This window comes from Dipodomys ordii, unplaced genomic scaffold, assembly GCF_000151885.1.
Source record: "Dipodomys ordii isolate 6190 unplaced genomic scaffold, Dord_2.0 Scaffold132, whole genome shotgun sequence".
In the NCBI taxonomy this organism is placed as follows: Eukaryota; Metazoa; Chordata; class Mammalia; order Rodentia; family Heteromyidae; genus Dipodomys; species Dipodomys ordii.
Genome location: NW_012267348.1, coordinates 3,743,078 through 3,763,077, shown reverse-complemented (window position 1 = coordinate 3,763,077; position 20,000 = coordinate 3,743,078). Strand labels below are relative to the sequence as shown.

Here is a 20,000-nt window from a genome sequence, read left to right as displayed (position 1 = left end):
TTTACACACACACACACACACACACACACACACACACACACTGTCTCTCTCTCTCTCTCTCTCTCTCTATCTCTCTCTCTCTCTATTGGGATGGGGGGGGGGCTAAATGTACCAGTAAGTCTCCCAAGCCAATTCTTAGTGTGAGTTATATTCAGTATGAATGAGAGCTTATTTGACTTTTGCATCCTGATTTCCTATGCAATGTGTGCTAACAGGCTAGATGAGGGACTACCATGAGATAAACCAACAATATGGTATTATATTCACTTAAGAAAGGTGCTCTAAAGTTGAGAACAGGGCAAAGAGCAATGGCTTGGTCATGAGTAGAGGAAATGATGAATTCACTAAAGAGGGAGTATTGGAAGTGGACCTTGAGGAGGGTAGCAAGGATTTTGAGATGGCATAGGTTAGAGGAATCTTCTAGGCTTGGTCAAGAGTCCTGAGCTTCCACTATTATTTCTCTCTGGAGTAATGCAGCCTGCTTCCTTTGTTTACAGATATTGTAGCTGAAGAGGACCCAGCTCCGTGTGCGTTCTCAGGGAATGGACGCCAGTGTACTGCCAATGGCACAGAATGTAGGAGTGGCTGGGTTGGCCCAAATGGAGGCATCACCAACTTTGATAACTTTGCCTTTGCCATGCTCACTGTGTTTCAGTGCATCACCATGGAGGGCTGGACAGATGTGCTCTACTGGGTAAGCAGCTCAAAGAGAGCATTATGGCTTGTTATTCCCTTAACGTTTCCTTAGCAAAAGCATTGAAAGGTCAACTAAGAAAGAGACCCTGGAAGTCAGTTCTTTGGAAAGGGAAGCAGATTTTGTTTTTACTAAGAGAACCTCATCATCCTGCTCTCTCAGGCAAAAGTTTCAGGAAGGGATCCAAATATGTTCCATATTTTCCCATTAGAATCTATCTACTTTGGATCCATTTCCTGTTTCCTGTAGCTCAGAAAAACCTTAGCCCATATTGCGCCTTTTTTCCAATTATAATTAGCTCAGCACAGGGCCATAGCTCTCTTCCTTTTTCTGTGCAGCTGTAGAATTCTAGAAGAGAGGGTAGAAAAGGTGATCAAATTGCTAGGATTGTCTCTAACAGTTGGACACCCTTGTAGTGATAAGGGTCTGATCCTCTTGTTCCTGACAAAGCCAGAGGGTTTTCTGTAAATAACATAAAGTAGTAAGAACACATCCTTTGGCATGTTTGTGTATAAGGAAAAAAAAATTAAGCCCATAGAAGTTTAGAAATTGTTTGGAGCTCCTGGGGAAAATGGCTAATGTAGAGTTTCAGTCTAAATTCCAGCCCAAATAGCATTATCTAGGATTCAAAAAATGAGTTACTTAGAGGAAATTAGTAATGAAGTACTTCTTATATGGGCACCTTTTAGATAAAAGACCTAGAAATTGAGAAGTAGCTTCTAATGGCTTTTAAGTTCTAAACTTTACAGGATTTCATATTATTTCATAATTTCAGAAAACCTATATATGATAGTTACATATAGGTTTTGCTTCTCTTATCCAATGAATACTATGTTTACCAGATTAAAGCAAAGTCTTATACAGTCAGCCCTCCATATCTGCAGCTCTGCAGCCATTCATTCTACATCTCTTGCTTTCAACTGCAGATTTAAACTATTCGAGAAAAATACATTGTACCTGCACTGTGCCTATACAGACTTTTCTCCTGTTATTCCTAAACAATACAGTATTATGATTATTTAAGTCATATTAAGGAATTTAATCATCTAGGGCCCAAAGTATATGAAAGCTCCCCTGAAAAACTAATGTAATCTCAATAATACATAGGCAGAGGTATATATGAAAGGATTTGATAGGTCATATGCAAATACTGTGCATTTTATATAATGAGTTTGAGCTCTGCAGATTTTGCTGTCCCTGGGGTGTGAGGTTCTGGACAAATTCCTGCAGATACTGAGGGATGACTATATATTCAATGTTAGACAAAGAAGGAATGTTTCTATCTTTAGTGTCTAAAGTATTATAAGATTTAAGCATCACCAACTTGTTATACCTTGTTTGTCCTTTCTCCCTTTTTCTGACTGTTGTGGGAATTGGGTGTCTGTATGTGTGTGTATGTGTGTATGTGTGTGTGCGTGAGCAATCACATCTGTTGATTATATTCCTAAAACAACACCCTTCCATGGAAAGGAAGAAGACATTATATTGGATGGGCTAATATAGGCACAAGGACTCTCAGGTTAGGTGAAGAGTCCATTTTCACATTTATCTCCTAAATTATAACTCCTACTCAGTGAAGTCTTAATCTTAGTGTTCCTTTGAAGTTTCTGATAACTAGAAAAGGCATCATCCAAACAGCTCCATCTCTGATTCTTTCTCACAAACAGCAGAGAAAGCAACACTTTGATTTTTTAAAAATAAAAATCAGTGACTCAGCTTTGTTTTGTTTTCTATTGTGAATTGACAACTGCTGATCTAACATGCCTTGACTAATGGACAATTTTATACTTTATGTTGTATTTCTGCACATTGATCCTTTCACAGCAATTGTCCTGTTGTCAAACAGCAAAGCTCTGGGAGTATGTGATCAAAGCAGCGAAAACTTTGTGCACCCAGAAACAAAAGTTTCCACTTGCTTTCTTGAGATCTTTAAAGTATCACCTAGGATGACACAATTATTATTTTTATTGTTAACACGACAACCACATAGTCAATAATTTGACAATATAATGACATTCTCTATAAATTACACAACATCTTGATTCTGTTGGAGTAATTTATAAACATTAGTCTAGTCCTTTGGTAGATTATCTAGAATCTTAAAGAGGCAGTGGGTATAGAGAGGCCACTGAACAACTACAGCAAATGGTTGTGATCCTTGATCTAGAGCAGAGGGGTCTGTATGCTTTTTTTTTTAAGGGGCCAAATAGTAAAAATACTTGGCCTTGTGGGCCTTGTGGTCTCTGTCTCAGCTATTGAGCTCTACCATTGGAATTAAGACTCAGCCATATACAAAGGAATGGGTGTGACTGTATTCCAACCAGACTTCATTTACAGACCCTGATATTTGAATTTTATATGGCTTTCATTTGTCATGTAATATTCTTTGAATTTTCCCCAGTCATTAAAATGTAAAAGCCAATTTTAGCACGGTGGGACATAAGTTACATTTGGCCAATAGTTACAGTTTAAGAATCTATTCCAGGCATAGAGTAGAACCCAGTACTTGTTCCTTGGCATTCTTCCACTTGTCAGTAGTTCATGAATCCCTCTAGAACACTAGGGGGCAGCTAAGTAATGTCTTCTGAGTGTTCTCCAAGATCTAACTTTCTGAAACACATCATGATTAGTTCTAATTACTTGTTGATTGCATTTATTAACACATCATAGAGATGGGCAGGAGCCAAGGAACCAGGTCCTCCTAATATTTTATGGTCCATAGTCATCTGGAGGCCATTCAGCTGTGTCCCAGAACAGAACATCCTTGTGAAGCACAACTTCTGGCACAGAGCAGGTACTCAAGAAATACAAGTGCCTTACCATCCTTCAAGTATCCCAAGCCCATTGCCTCACCAGTGTAATGGGCCATGTCTCACTATCTATTTTTATCCACAAAGTAGGAAATAAAAGGAACATCTTGGGAGATAAATGAGTTTCAGTTTTAAATATTGATTGCAAGCAAATGTCTCAATTCTTTAGGCAGTTGTATGTGGTGGACAAAGTCATTGTGGGAGATTGTTTAGATTGAGTTTAGATTCAGTCAGTGTTCTCAAGGTCAATTACACTATCATTCTCTGCTAAATGGCTGGTAGATGGCTGGCAGGGTCTTAGCAATGGAAGCACAGTGGGTTCCATATTCAGAAAGGCACTCTCAGAATCCAGGCACCAGTGGCTCATGCCTGTAACCCTAGCTACTCAGGATCCTGAGATCTTGGGATTATGGTTCAAAGCCAGCCCAAGCAGGAAAGTCCATGAGACTCTTATCTCCAATTAACCACTTTAAAAAGCCTGAAGTGGATCTGTGATTCAAATGGTATAGTGCTAACCTTGAAAAAACAAAAGTTCAGGAAGAATTTTCAGGCCCTGAGTTTAAGCCCAAGACTGGCAGGAAAAAAAAAGAAAAGAAAAAGAAAGACACATATAGAATAGAACTATTTGGATATGTTTGGGGAGTGAAATCTTTAACTTCTCATAAATAAATAAAATCATTGTAAAGCTCTTTTATAAAATGAACTCCATAAACCCAATTAAAGTGTTATTTGACTTACACATATTTGTTGCCCACAGACAGTAAGGGTCAGTAAAGAGAAAGATCATCAAGGCTACACAAGGTTGATTGTGTGACCTTGAGCAGGTCATTGAATCTCTCTGGGATTTTATTTTCTTGTGGCAGAGTTCAATCTATTTTTTTCCTTTACCTTAGAAGAAATGTGGTTTTTTTCTTCAATCAGAGGAAATATTTTTAAATCTAGGAAATTACTTTAATATAAAACTATGATTTTAGGAGAGAGCTATCCGCCTAAGTCTTTTATGGCCTCTTGTCTGGGCAGTACGCTCTTTCCTGAATGATGCAGACACCTGTGGACAGCAGACTGTCAGACCTTAGAAAGAACTACTTACAGACATTCAGGCACGTGGGAAATTCCTTTCTATATCATCAGCCCAGCGTTTGCCTATTTTATATCTCATGCTCTGGAGAGCTACAAGCAGAGCACTAAGTTTCTAGTACTATTTTCAACACTTAGAAATAACAAAAGGCCTTAAGTTGGTGTTCAGTTTGAGACACATAGCTGCATTTCAGCATTTAAAATGAGAAGGAACTGAAGCTAAGTAGAAAATTATTTGTTGAGCCCCAGCTGACACTGCATGATGATTCTGATATGCTTTAAAAGATTAATCTAAATCGAAGTGCTTTAGCTCATGCTGATTTCCCCATTGCCGATAAAGACCTTGCAGGCAAACCCCCAAGTATTGTATCTTAATATATCTATTTTGGGGAACCGCCTGACAGTCCTGACCTTTTTTTTAACATGTGTATAAAGTCTAAGAAATATTTATCTCTGAAAAGGGTCTTGGTTGACAAGGTTTAGTTGTGGGGAAAGCCTTTGGAGCCTTGCTTTTTTTTCTCTTGTCTGCCTTCTGACACAGTTAGAATCTCATAGGTTTTGTTTAGCTTCAGTTTCCTCCCAGTGCTCAGCTGTCATTCCAGGTGATATTGCTGATTGGAGCAAACATTAATCTGCTGAGTACATACTCCCAAGAAGTTAAAATAATTTTTATTTCTTTAACGAAAAATTCCCCTCCCAAGTGGAGCAGACAACTGCTACTAGAGCCATACTCTGGAACTGAGGCCTGAGGGAGCAGATGACCTGGTCATCTGACTTAGCTAGAGTTGTAGAGCAGTGAGGTTTCATAATGGTAGCCCTGCAGCGTGTATCTTCCCCTCCCTGAGAGCCACTCTCTCCCTTGCAATATGCAAGTCTGTTCCAGAAGGGAAAATTGTCCCAAAGAGGTCTCTGTCACAGGTATTGACTTGAGACAAGGCTCTGGCCACCATACCAAGCAGCCTATTCTTCTCCACACATGAATTTTTATTTTTTTGTTTTTTAGTAAGTTCTGTGGCATAGTTGCTTTGAAAGAATTGCCCCCTGTCTTCCTGCCGAAATTAGTTTATTCAACTTAATTAGATCAACAATTGCAGCCATGGCCCTGGCTCATTCATTACTCTAATTGCCAATGTAAGATGTGCAGACTGATATGAGTTCTATTAAGCACATCAATTTTCATGTGGCCAAACAGGTGTTTCATAAGGGATTTAATGCCCTCTCCCTAGACGTTAGCAACAGATGTTAGGTAATTTTTTTTAAATGTTCTCTTTTCCTGTTTGGCTTCTGCATGAGACAAACATTGTGAAATGCATGAGCCTCGCTCTGTAAAGCTGAAACCCAGAGCCAGATAATATGCAGGAAGGCGCATGCTTAAAACCCTAAGGGCTTGTACCTGTAAGTTGTGAGCAATGACTCTGCTCAGATTATTTATTGAGAAAGGATTCTGCATGTTCCAGCAGGGTCATGCCTAGGCTCATCTGTTCCGTTGCCTGACTGGTCCTTAATACTTTCTTCCTGGGAGAGATGTTTGCCCAATTTTACACTGACCTGTACTGCTAGGAAGTGCTATCCAGCTGTGGTTCTTAAAGCACCTGCTTCAGCATAAAAGCTGCTCATTATCAAATTTTCCTTGGAAAGTTCTCGCAAGGAAGCCATACCTTAATGTGAAGCTTGAGCTTGTCTAGGAGTAAGCTCAGGGTTCCTCTGGACCAGTTCTCTTTTCACCTCTAATCCCAGAGCTCACAGCAGGAGCAAGAGGGATGTGGGGTGGTGGTGAGAATGAAGTAAGATCTAGGTTAAAGCCAGCATCCTGCTCTGAATGCCAGAGAGAAAAATCCCATTCCCTAAAAGACTTCTGCATATGTATTAGCTAGTTGACCTCTGAGACTTTTTTCATGTCTTCAGTATGTCAATTACTTTTTAATCTTGATTGTCATTATAAAGGTGATGTATAGAGGTGTCACAGTTATGTAAGTCAGATAAAGGGTATATTTCTTTTTGAACAGTGTCACCCCTTCCTTCAGAAGTCTCTCCGTTTTTCCCTTCTGTCACCACCCACAAGTTGCATAGTTCATTTTCACATAATGTCTAGTGAGTATTACGGCTCCTTTAGTTGTCCTTTATTCACTGATAATAATCCAGCTTTTACAGTGGGTTAGGTTTCCTTGAATAGATTGGCTTACAGTAGAACCATGTCATTTCAGAAGACTTTTTTTTTCTTTTGCTAGTCCTGGGGCTTCAACTCAGGGCCTAGTTACTGTCTCTGAGCTTCTTTTTTGCTCAAGGCTAGCACTCTACCTTTTGAGCCATAGTGCCACTTCTGAGTTTTCTGAGGTACTAAAGAATCAAACCTAGGGCTTCATGCATACTAGACGAGCACTCTACACTAAGCCACATTTGTAGCCCAAGAGTCAAATATTACAAGTTTGTCACATAACTAAGACTTTATGCTATCACAAACTGAAATTTTTTTGTAATTGTCTTTAAGTAGATGTACAAAGAGTTTCAATTCAACATGTCAATCTATGAGCACTCTGTATCTTGGTCAATGTCACCCTATCACAAATTTTAAAAGGAAAGTTAATACAACTTAGCACAGTAAATGGATTCTAGCTAACTAAGCACTACATTTGCCTCTATAAGACATCTTCTGAAAATAACTTAATCAGGACAGTTTCCTGAGACAAAGAGCCAAATTCCAGTTCATTTCTCTACTCAGATCCATGATTGATATTATTTGGCCTGAAAACTTCAATGGCTTTTCTTTTGTGTGTTTTGGTAGGTATGTTTGTATGTCTGTATGTGTGTTGGGAATATGAAACAAGTGTATCTTGGCTTCTATTGTCTCTGATTTCAGTCTAAGTAAATGTTTGATTAAATGTATAGAATGCTGTCTCTAATGTGTCCCTCTCTCCTTACTAGATTGTCCTATTAACCCACTCCTCTGAGGCCATCTCATTTCTTGCAGATGAATGATGCTATGGGATTTGAATTGCCCTGGGTGTATTTTGTCAGTCTCGTCATCTTTGGGTCATTTTTCGTACTAAATCTTGTACTTGGTGTATTGAGCGGGTAAGCTACACCTCTTTCATCTTGAAAGCAGAGTCCTGAGGACAGTTGCCAAGACCACACAGACTTTACTAGAGGGGGCCGCAGAGTGGGTGCCAAACACTTTATGTCTGCTTTGAGATGTGTTTTGTTTTTTTTTTCTGCTGAGGCTTCCCAAATCAAGCTGTTTCCTGGAACCTTACCAGCCTTCATGAAAGAAAGTTATAGAATAATTATCGAACAGAAATTAATCCGCATTGTTGCTTGGAATTTAAATAGTTTCCATTGCTTGCCCTTTTGTCTGTCTTAAAATGAGATACATTTATAATTGCCTTTTTGGTCTGGATCCAAATACAATGCACATTAATTGGTGAAAATCTGTAGTTAAATGAACTGGGCTGTGCTGACTCTTGGTAGACCCTTTTTGTAGATTTCCGCAGCAGAACTTGTCCTTACTTGAAAAAATTTGCAAGGATGTCAGCCCATTCCCTATCTTGGAAATTCTAACCTTTAGCCTAAGTACTGAGTAGTCTGGCAGCTGCGTCTGGGGCTCTGCTCTTTGGTAAATGGATAACTGATAACTGATTTCCTTACATTTTACAGGTAAATGATGCGATAGGATGGGAATGGCCATGGGTGTATTTTGTTAGTCTGATCATCCTTGGCTCATTTTTCGTCCTTAACCTGGTTCTTGGTGTCCTTAGTGGGTAAGCAGTTGGATTCCTGTTGCACATTCTCCAGTTGCCATGTGCAAGGCAGCTCTGCGTGTCTCCCAGCTGCTCTCTGATGGCTTCTCTGCATGTGTTTTGGACTCTGATGTCCCCTCAGTGTGTTGCTCTTGGATTGAACTGTGATTCTTTCTGCCTGTATCTGTCTGTGAGATTCTGTTCCTCATGCTTGCCAAACACTGTTAATTTAATGAAAATGTTTTCCTAAAGCATTTACTAGAGGTGGATTACAAATGAGTAAAAGGCTTTTCAGCATTTGTCTCCCCCAAGCAGGGACTTTTGTCTCTTGTGGGTCTTTTCATGAATACATAACCTAGCCCCCTTTTTAGTCATGCTCAGGCCATTATAAATACTTCCAGTAGTGTTTCAGATTTTGTTGTGGAGGAGAAATAAACCTAGATTAGCATATAAATATGTAGCAGTTTCAAAACCTTCCTGAGATTATAATCCTTTATTAGCTTGGGTTTTTGGTTGCTGTAACTGTGTGGTTTCCCCCTTTTCCTTCAGTTTTAATCATACCTCATATAGTCTTTTCTTAATGCAGAATGGTGATCAGGTTTTGCACATACATGTCTTAGGGCCTTAATCATAGTCCTCATCCTGTGGCCATGATTTTTCAGGTTCATTTTGTTTAACCCCTCATCTCCAGACTGACTCTCCATTCAGAGAGCTTAGTGGAGACTGATTCAGAAAGGGGATACCTGTGTTGTAGGGCTGTGCCCTGCCTGGGAAGGAGGTGCAAGCCAGAGCCCCTGTGGGCAACCAGGCATCCCAGGAAGGTTCTCACAGAAGCAATCCTGGGCTGTCTAGGCTTGCTCAGGAGCAGTTCAGCCTAAAGCCAATGTGACCAGAAGGTGGAAGTGGGCACCTGAAGGTCCAAGAGGGGCTCTTGTCCCTCTGAGGAGCCTTTCTCCTGCCCTGAGCTCTGACATTCATAGGAGAATGTTGATGGACTTGATTCCATCTAGTTTATTTCCTCCTCGCTCAACTTATCTTGCTCTTTCTGACACTGTATCTTAGGGAAGTGATATCTTCATCTATCCCCAGTTAGTAAAGAGCCCTTTATTGAATTTTTTGAAATACTGCCTTTTGCAGAATGAAAGAAAAGACTAATTCCCTATCCTGGTTTCCTTTCTTCACACTTTTCTCAGCATACCCTACCTGTACTTAGGAAATATGCACTACAAAGTCCCAGATTGAGAGTGAGCAATTCCATACCATGGAAACACAACCCTGTTAAATCACTATCCAGAAAGGGCCTAGGAGTAGTACTTCTCACCCCCCATTGAGAGGACTGAGGGCCAGGTCTGAGCTGGAGCAGCACTGCCCTCTTTCCTGCCTGAGCCTTCTTCTACCGAGAACTTTCAAAGACTTTTCTCTTAATTAGCCTCTGTGGTGTCAGGTCAGAGTCAGGTAGTGAGAGTGGCATTTAGCCCTAAAAAAAACTTTGCCACAGGAACTGTCCATAAAAGGTTAACAGCAGATGTGTTGTGAATTCCTTGGCGCCTCATGTCTCCTAGGCCCAACCAAACTGACGGAGGCCATGGAAACCACTAATTTTAACAGTGCCAGTGACATGCCTTATCTTTAGCTTCTTGAAGCAAGAACTGTTGCCCTAGCATGATGAAGCAGAAGTATGAGCCAAATTGTGAGGTGCTTAAAAAAATTGGGAAAAGATAGGGGGACTTCTCATTGTATTGATGGGGCTCATTGTAAATCTCATTGTCCTCCCCCTACCCCCCGCCCACTCTAGCAATTCCCTGAGCTGCTCTGCTTGACTACATCCCCTTTACTTCCCTATTTGTATTTTTTTTCTCTTCAAATCAATGCAAAAAAATTTATTTTAAGATTCTTCACAATCTTTTTGGGGGAACACTAGAGGTGTTACAAAACCAGAAGGACATAAATGTCAAAAGGAAGATGACTTCTGTTGCATAACTCCTAAGGGACTGTCAGAGTAACACAATCATAATCCCCAAAGCACTAAATTAAAAGTCTGCCTCCCATCTTAGACACTTCAGTCAAAGATGGAAGACTTAAAAAAATGCACACATCCTCATGAAACAACTAGTTTACTGAAGAATATCTTGTGAAAAATTGCAAGTTTATGGAAGACATTATTTTTACACTAAAATGAAACTATGAAGGAGAATGCAAATGCTACATTAATGTTCAAAAGAAAGCCCAGTGATTTTTAGCTGTCAGTTCACACTGTGCCCAGACTTCTTGAGGCTACACACTGTCTCTACTCGCCTGGAAGCCACTTTGGTAGGAAATGCTAAGGCCTGCTCTGGGTGAAGTAAATAGAACAGCCTGCAAAGCAAAGAATCCCTCTGCCATGTTGACTATTAGGTCAGCAGTTGCTGAGTTTCTGATGAGTGCTTGGCTCTGGACCAGAGGCCAGGGGTGCCAAGATGTTTAAGACACTAACAGTGGCCTTGGGCTCAGGCTTTCCTTGTCTAGTGGGTGAGACCTGTGTAAGCAGTGAAGTATGACACATGCCAGAGCAGAGATATAGGCTGGAGCCTTTGCATCTTGAAACAGGAGAGGTATGTGTGTCCAGCAGGGAAACCATCAAGGTACTGGCATGATTCTACTTCCTCCAACACTTCCTTGAACTTCTCTGCCTAGCCATACCCCTCTTTCCTATTTTTATGTTTTAATTAAAGAAAATTTATTTTAATTTTAAGATTCTTCACAGTTTTCTGAGAGAGAGAGAACTAGAAGTCTTATGAAACCAGAAGGACATAAATGTCAAAAGGAAGAGAATTTCTGTAGTATAGCCCCTAAGGGACTGTCTGGCTACAGAATGACTGACGTTTGTTCCCCCAAAGCACCAATTAAAAGGCTCACATCTTAGTCAATACCACATTATTGCCTTCTAATGAAGAAACGAATGTTAGATGATGTTGTGTATCCATAAGCCTGCTAACCATATCTTTTAAAGATTTTTTTAATGCTCTTTGGCTTCTTTGCTTTTTGTGTGGCCATGTCATCCATTGATTCTTGTTCTGACTTTACACAGTTGCTTTGGTGTTTCTGTTTGTTTGTTTGTTTTTGTTATTTTTTTTTGTCAGTCGTGGGGCCTGAACTCTGGGCCTGGGCGCTGACCCTCAGCTCTTCAGCTCAAGGCTACTGCTCTACCTCTTGAGCCACAGTGCCACTTTCGGCTTTTTCTGCTTATGTGGGGCTGAAGAATCGAACCCAGGGCTTCATGTGTGCAAGGCAAGCACTCTTCCACTGAGCTGAGCCACCTTCCCAGCCCCTGGTGTTTATTTTTAAATTATTTTAAGACTAATTCTCTGGGAAAAATCTTTGGTTTGACAACACACTTCTTTTTTTTTTTAACCTCAAGATGAGTATGGAATTTATGGATTCTGTGCCCCCATTATGATCCCATTGTGACCAAGGAATTACCAAGTGTGGCTCTTTTAATTCTAAATCCAGACAGGTTAGCATGCCTCAGTTTCTTTCACTGACTTTTAAAAGCATGGTGACTTTTTTTACTTTTCAACTTGTTCATTTAAGGTTCAAGGCTTTCTTCAGTCCATAGGTACCTAAGAGTACATAGTTAACTATGTAGTGTCTGGACCCTTTGAAAGGATAACTGTAGTGGACAGTAGTATGCTGAAAAAAAAACTCAGTTTGCTTCTTCACTTTAGGACCTACCTGCCACTGACCACACCTGTGGTACTGGTGTCTGAATTGTCCAGGTGGAAAACTCCCCAGGCCTTTGAGATATGGCTTAGTCCTAAATTCTGTCCTGCTAGTACCTGGGACTTGCTCAGTTATCCTTAGCCCAATCTTCTTATCCCTGAACCAGGAAGAATTTTGTCTTGCTGTTGACCTCACAGGGTGATTTAAATCAATGATTGTATACTTACTTTAAGAAAGATCTAAGGATTTTACTCTTTTAATACATCGTCAGTTCATAGATCTCATTCTCCTCTCCTCCTTGGGCAAAATAGGAACATTTGAGGGGCTCTTTGGAGATTCTGAAGTATAGGATTTTCTAAGAAATGAACAAGAGGAGCATACTTTACTGTACTGTGTGCAGGCCAAGAAATGGCCATGGAGGGTGTGGTTGTTCTTTTTCTGCTGTACAGTATTGTACAGATCTAAATGATTGTTATTCTTGATAATTTTTCAGAAATGGAGGGGCGTGGCATTTCTGAGACATGATGGGTAGGTGCCCAGCTTAGAGTCCAGTAACCATGATGTGAGTATTCTATGTTTTACCAGTTGTGAAGTTTGGGAAGAATCCTTACCTCCTTGAGATTTTACTTTATTCATGTATATATCTGTTAATTAATCTAGTAGTGTCACAATAAGGCTTCAGTAAAGAGAACAATATGGAGTGTTTGGTCTTTTGTTTGTATAATGGCTTCAACAAGAGAAGGTATGGGATTTGATACAATAAAATTATCTAATCACTTCAGCCCTTTTAAACCAATTCATAATAATTGATCAAGATAAGTCTGCAATAGAGAGAAGTCAAAGTTATGTGGGGTTTTTTTTTAGTACTGAGGAAGAAATCAAAGTTTTCAAATGTGTTATTTTATAGGTAGGTGTGTATGTTGATGTATATAGCATGAATGATACAAGCCAATGTTTATAAAGAATATTACTATATAAGTCATTTCCTATGAGTGCTTTTAAGACTAGATTGAGATAATTTATAGTTTACCTAAATTAAAACTTTCAACTAACATCCTACAAAAATATTTGAAATACTTTCTGAATCAGAACTGGTATATTTCTAGGTAATAACTGCTCTTAACGAGCAGCTTTTATAACATAAAACATTGCAAGCCAATATAGAGCCGGTGGAGAGGGAAGGTAGTGATGGTGTTGATGGGACTGAAGACTGTTTATCAGCATTTTACAGAATGGAAATCATGTTGGATCATGAGCATTTACTCCCTGGTCCATTTATATTCATATTGTAATGGAACAGGCAATTGATCATTTCTTCTTGACTAATGGCTTGAAAGGCAAAACATACTAGTACATTGTGGTTGTATCATTTGTGAATATTTTCTAAGTGGACATATACCCTCTTGGAATAAGAAGGTATAAGAATACATTTTTCATGACTTGGCTTAGATTTTTCTCTCATTCACCATTCTACCAGCATTTACTAACAGAAGATAAACAACAGAAATTCCTCTCTATACTCATTTAGACATTTCTGCATCTTAGTCAAATTGACAGGAGGTCATGAGGTGAGGTTTGGATCATGAGATGACCAGGTTATCAGTGTGACTTGCTACCACTGTTTGACAGAATAGAAATATACTGAGTTAATAAGAATTCCATACCGTAATCAACAAATGGCAAATGGTTCGTAGGCACTAAAAGCAAAGGGACAGTGGAGGACTCTTTGTAGGGTTCTCGTGCTTACAATTTTTCCATATGTGCAATTAATAGTGATCAGGCTAGCAGAAGGCCAAAGATACCCTTAATGCTCATTTGTTTGTTAGCAAAGTATTTCCCCATATCTAGGTCTTTTTTTTTTTTTTTGCTTGAGTAAGCTTTCATTGTGAAAGACTTGTCCACATAGCTGGGTGACTTTTTTTGTACTGAACATTGAAGCAGTGCTGTGAATGGGGTTGAAACAGAGGTCAGGGTGCTGGAAAGAGCCAGAGTCCTTTAGTAAAACCTCATGTGCTTTGTCTTTGGCGGGACAAGAAAGAAAACAACCTTTTGCTTTTAGATAGACGAATGCTAAATTTCCTCTTTGTAGTAAAGAACCAAGCTAAACGTTTTTATATACTTTTGAACACTGAGCTTTCTTGTTATAGAGTTAAGAGGCTGTCATGGGTAGCTGACAGCGGGATCCTGGTGTTGTTGGTACCATGGTACCAAAAGTGCACAGGCTGATAGCCACACCTGACATTAACAAGTGAGTGGTAACCTCTCTGCCACTGGCTCACAGCTACTGTTGCCATAGAAATGGCTGTTGGGATCAGTAGAAACAAGGTAAGTGAAAGTTTTCGCTGATCCTTGTTTCCATTAAGCTGACGTCTGTTTCCCTAGTAACAGCAGTGGACAGCAGCCAGGCACTAGCAACAGATTCAGTAGATCACTCTCACTTTTCAGCTGTGGCTATCATCTGTTCCTGACCACATTTTTTTTGATAACATGTAGTACAGAACTCTGAGGACCTAGGAGGCACCTCTGGCCACATGTGCCCCGCTAGGCATCCATTTGCCCCTGGCAACCCCTGTCCAAAGTAGATTGTCTGCAGTCTTCCCTCCATCTGGGCTCTAGCTTGTTGATAGACAGTTTAGAAGAAGGTAAAGGTTGTTGTGGGCAATCATGCTGCAAAGCAGACTGTTGAGTCTGTTGATCTCAAATCCAAGGGGAAAAGAATTGATTACTGTGCTTTCATGCACATACCAGCTCTTTAGAAAGCTGTTGATAGCCTAACAGTTGAAATTAAAACCATAATTTTCCTGTGTTCCCTATTCAGCTGGTGGCATTAACAGTTGCCATTACTTCTACAATGGAAAGGATGTTTATGAGTTTAATAATTTGACTTCTTATGAGAAACATATTGATGACTGTCTCTAAGATGCTTCTGTCAACCTTGTTTTTTGTTCCTTCTGTACAGTATTCTTTTACAGGCTTCTAAGTCTGCTTGCAGAAATCAAATATTGGTATTACAGGACAATTTGGAATACAAAGACTACCATGTCTATTGTATATGGGACTGTTCTTTATTAGTCCAGCAGTTGTCTCTCTACTGGATTTTCATATTACTATTTCAGCAAATATATGCACCTGTGGTATGTTCCTACCTATATGAAACGACATTTACAGCTCCCACACAAGGGACAGTCAGTGCATATAGGGAGAGGCATGGATGAGTGATTGATTGTCAAACTTTTAAATACTATTTTTGAAAAAAGGTATTTTCATAGAAAAAACACAAACAAAATCATGCACTTCAGTTGTATCTAACTAAAAGAGCACTGGAAAACTGTGGATTCTCTGGCTTTGGATGGCTTTCTGAATAACTTCATTCTTTAACTCTGGAATAAGATAACTATGCTTGTCTTAGAGGGAGTATTTAGAGGATGATATTTAAATACTTCTGTATCACCTGGCTAGGTTCAGTGTAACAGGTGAATAAGAAGCAGAAAATCTTGCTAGATATATATTTTGTACTCTCTCTTAGACTACTTCAAAAGAATGACTTTCCACTCAGTGAATATTCTTTCTCCCTCTTTAAAATTTTATTGGTATGTAGTAATTTACAAGAGAATTCAACTGTGATATTTTCATCCATACATACAGTATACTTCTGTCATATTCCTCCCTCTGTTACTCCCAATGAACATGTCTTGAGTGCTTACTCACTGTAGGTAGAGCAATCCCAAGTGTTCTCTGAGGCAGTGAGCTCACAACAATGAGCTGAGACAAATTCTTGTCTTAGCCAGATGACATGGTTTAGACCTGCAGTCCTAGCACTGAAGAGACTGGGGAAGGAGGCTCACAAGTTCAAGACCAGTTTGGATTACATAGCAAGACCCTATCTTCAAAAAAAGTTTTAAGCTGGGAACGGTAGTATGTGACTATCGTACATCCTATCTATGTGAAAGGATCACAGTTCTGGGCCAGAATCAAGCAGAATCTGTGGGATTCCATCACCAATGGAGGAATCTGACTGTGCTGGTGTGTCCTTATCATCCCCGTTATAATGGGAAGCCTAAATTTGATGGATTGGGTTCATGCCCTGTTATATACTTCTTTCAAATAAGAAGTGCAAAAAAGAGCTGGAAGCACAATTCAGCAGGAGCTCATCTGCTGACCATGCATGAGTTCAAATCCTAATACTGTCAAAAAGGGAGAAGTATTTTTATGAACTTAAAAGTTATATCTAAATGGAAGGCAAAATTATGATTAAAATTTTTTATGACTGCTGTGAGAGAAAGATTAAGGGTTGTGAGAGTGACCATAGGCACAACTGGAGGGATATGGAAGGCATCCTGGAAGCAGTAGTCTAACTAGCTCTTATCATGTGATAATGATCTGGGACAGTGTTTCATACCAAGACCTTACAATAATAGAAGATTAAAGAATGGCCAGATGAGCCCGTGTTTTCAAATCACTACTTTAAACCTGTTCAAGGAGTTGAAGAAAAAGATGGACATAATAAAGGAGTTGATAATAAATCTCAGCAGTGGGATAGAAACAATATTATTGGAAAAAAAGATTAGACACTTCAGAAAAAATTTGAGAGCCTACTGATATATAAAGCAATAAAAAAGCAATCTGATACTGTAAAATTGTAATTCTAGAAGAAGAAAGTGATGACAGAAGGGAAAAATTTAGGATATCATAGCTGAAAACATTGCAAATTTTATGAAAACTTTAAATTCACAGACCCAAGAAGCTCAACAGATGTCAAGCAGTATTAGTATAAGCACAAAGATAGTAACTCCTAGGCACATCAAATTCAAGTTGCTGAAAGTAAAAAATCAAAGAGAATACTTTAAAAGAGACCAAGGGGGAACGACACATTACATAAGATCTCATTGGCTTATTTTCAGAAATAGTTTGAGAAATCCATACAACAATGAGTGACACCTTTAAAGATAGAGATATAGCTTAGAGATAGAGTGCTTGCCTTATAAATATAAGACCCTGGGTTTGATCCTCAGAAGCAGAGAGAGAAAGAGACAGATAGAAACAAAGGGACAGAGAGACAGAAAGATACAGAGGGCTAAATAAGTTGCAAAACTTTTGTAGAATTTTTTTTATAAAGCAAAAAGTTAGACTAAGGCAAAAAATTTCAAATAAAAGCCATGAAAATTGGTCACCAAAAATTTTGTACTACAAGAAAAATTAAAAGAAAATCTCTAGGCTAATAGAAGATAATTTATTTTAAAATGACCATAAAATGACAAATGTGTAGGCAGAGATAAAAGGTTTTTTATTCTCCAGATTTTCTTTAAATGACGTCATGTAAAGTACTAAACATATCATGATATTATAAGATGTATAACAGGATTAACTGTAGAACAATAGAAGCACAAAAGTTAGAAAGTAGGTAAGTAGAGCTACACTATAGTAAACATCTTAACATTGTTTATTAGATAATGAGGTCATTCATATATATGTGTGTGTGTGTGTATATATATATATGAATTCATAGTGTGTATATATATATATATATATGAATTCATGGTAATTTAAGGAGGTATAGGATTATCTCTAGACCAGTAGGTTTAAAATAAAATACTACAAGCCAAAGAAGAGATCAAATGAAATACCAAGTAGTTATGAATTATCCTAAATAAGTCAAGAAGAGAAAGGGAACAAAGTACATGTCTGCCCAATGAAAAATAACATCTAGCATAGTGATGCAAACCTGAAATCCCAGTACTTGATAGGCTGACATAGGACTGCAAATTTGAGATCAGCCTAGGCTACATAGCAAGTCTGTATCTAAAACAAATAAGTTCAGCCAATAATCTGAGCTACTCATGAGAGAACTGGAAGACCAAAGTTTAAAGCCAGCCTGAGCAGAAAAGTCCGCAAGACTCTATCTCCAATTAACTAGCAAAAGACAGGCTAGAGGTATGGCTCAAGTAGTAGAGTGCATCTGTGAGCAAGAAAGACAAGTGAGGTACAAAGTCCTGAGTTCAAGACCTAAAAGTAACCCTCCCAAAAACCAAATAGCAAGAAATAGATTGAAAAGGCAATGACATCAGTAATTGCATTAAATGAAAAATGATTACATCATTTTAATTGACAGTATAGAATGCAGTGGAAGGGGTGACAATAATCAAGTACATTGTACTCATAAATTGTGTTGAATTGAAATTCCTTTGTACTACTATAAGATAATTTTAAAATGTTTAAAGAAAGTGCAAGATTTTATAAACAGGATACAATTCAAAATAAAACAGTGAAGCATTCTGTATTTATACCAGAAAAATGCACACTGGCACAAGGATTATTTCTAGAAGCAAGGATGTTTAGGAGATACAGACATTGCTTTCATAATCATGAAAAGGTCAGTCCATCAAGAAGACACAATGATCCTAAATATGTTTGTACCTAATAACAGCTTTAGTATGTTTGAAGCCAAACTGTCACAATTAAGTGGAGAAATCAATGAGCATACAAATGAAAAAGCTTTATTATTCTTTCTCAATAAATGATAGAAAAAGTGAAGCAAAAGCAGCACCTATAGACAATATCTAAATTATTTGTAGCTGTGTTAATTACTACTTATTGAGCCTAATTGATATCTGCAGAATACTGTATGCTTCACTGCAGAATACTATTTCCAGGGGCTGGGAGGGTGGCTCAGTGGTAGAGTGCTTGCCTTGCATGCATGAGGCCCTGGGTTTGATTTCTCAATACCACATTAACAGAAAAAGCCCGAAGTGGCACTGTGGCTCAAGTGGTTGAGGGCTTGCTTGAGCTTAGGGACAGCACCCAGTCCCAGAGTTCAGGCCCCACGACCGACAAAAAAACAAAAACAAAAGCAAAGCTATTTCCAGAGCACATGGAGCATTCACCAACATTGATTATGGGCATAACAAGTCTCACTTAAGCTCTAAAATCTGAGATTTTAAAAAGTAAACTTTTTAACTTGTATAGATTTAGAATAGAAATCAGTAATGACCTGTCTAGAAAAATCTCCCAGATACTCATACAATAATACATTTCTAACTTGTAACTCAAATTACCAGAAAAAAGACAAAACTTTTTTTAGACAGTCTCACTATGTAGTACATGATGGTCTTAAATTCATGATTCAGATGAACACCCAACATGTCCAGCTTAAAAATGGAAAACATTTTAAGCAATCATAGAAATACAGTTTTTCCCTTTATGCATTTCTTAGAGGGAAATTTATAGCTATGTTAATAAGGAAAATGGTTTGATTTCATTTAGCTGCATTTCTATCAACCAATCTAAACAAAAAAACAAATAATATTAGGGTGAGTAGAAAAAGAGAATAATTAATAAAATTGTGACTCATACCTATAATAATAATAACTCAAGAGGTGAGATCTGAGGGTTGTGATTTGAAGCCAGCCCAGACAGAAAGGCTTTGAGACTATTTTTAATATTTTTATTGTAAAGATACTGTTTAGAGAGGTTACAGTAATATGAGTAAGGTAATGTGTACATTTCCTCTTGAGTATTGTTACCCCCTCCTTCGTTTTTCCCCTACCATCTCTTCCCTTCCAACCTCCCAAACTCCTCCTCCTCCCACCCTGAAGTTGTAAAATTCATTTTCAACAGTGTCTTGTACATCTCATTGTTACAATGGGTCACCCTATATCATTATTTCAGCGCTTTGTTATTTCCCTTCCCCTCCCCAAATTAGAAAAATGTATATACAAGATGTAGGGCACCAGAATCAAATACAGTGAAAATGGGTTATTCCATGGGGGAGGAACATACAAAAGAAACAAAAAAAATCACGTAGTACATTATAAGTACATTAAAAACAACAGCAAGAAAGATAAAACCTCTCGTGTCCCTATCTTGGGGTTCATTTTGCTTAGCATCATCTTACATGGTCATATGTACATAGCTTTTGACCTTTTCTGTTTGTCCTAGACATATACTAGTTATTGCAAATAAGGGAAACCATGGGACCTATGTTTCTTT

The 20,000-nt window shown here is 38.6% G+C and overlaps 1 protein-coding gene across 5 annotated transcripts in view; it reads left to right on the top strand.

Annotated features, from left to right (window-relative positions):
• Cacna1d (calcium channel, voltage-dependent, L type, alpha 1D subunit) overlaps nucleotides 1-20,000 on the top strand; it is a 506,855-nt gene that overhangs the window by 327,770 nt on the left and 159,085 nt on the right. For 3 of the 5 annotated variants that reach the window (XM_013030744.1, XM_013030745.1, XM_013030747.1), the window contains exons 7-8: nucleotides 498-694; nucleotides 8,233-8,336. In XM_013030744.1, the coding sequence (XP_012886198.1) occupies nucleotides 498-694; nucleotides 8,233-8,336 (301 nt within the window). Of the gene's footprint in view, nucleotides 1-497; nucleotides 695-7,549; nucleotides 7,654-8,232; nucleotides 8,337-20,000 lie in introns of all 5 variants that reach the window. The other 2 variants (XM_013030746.1, XM_013030748.1) reach the window with 1 other exon arrangement.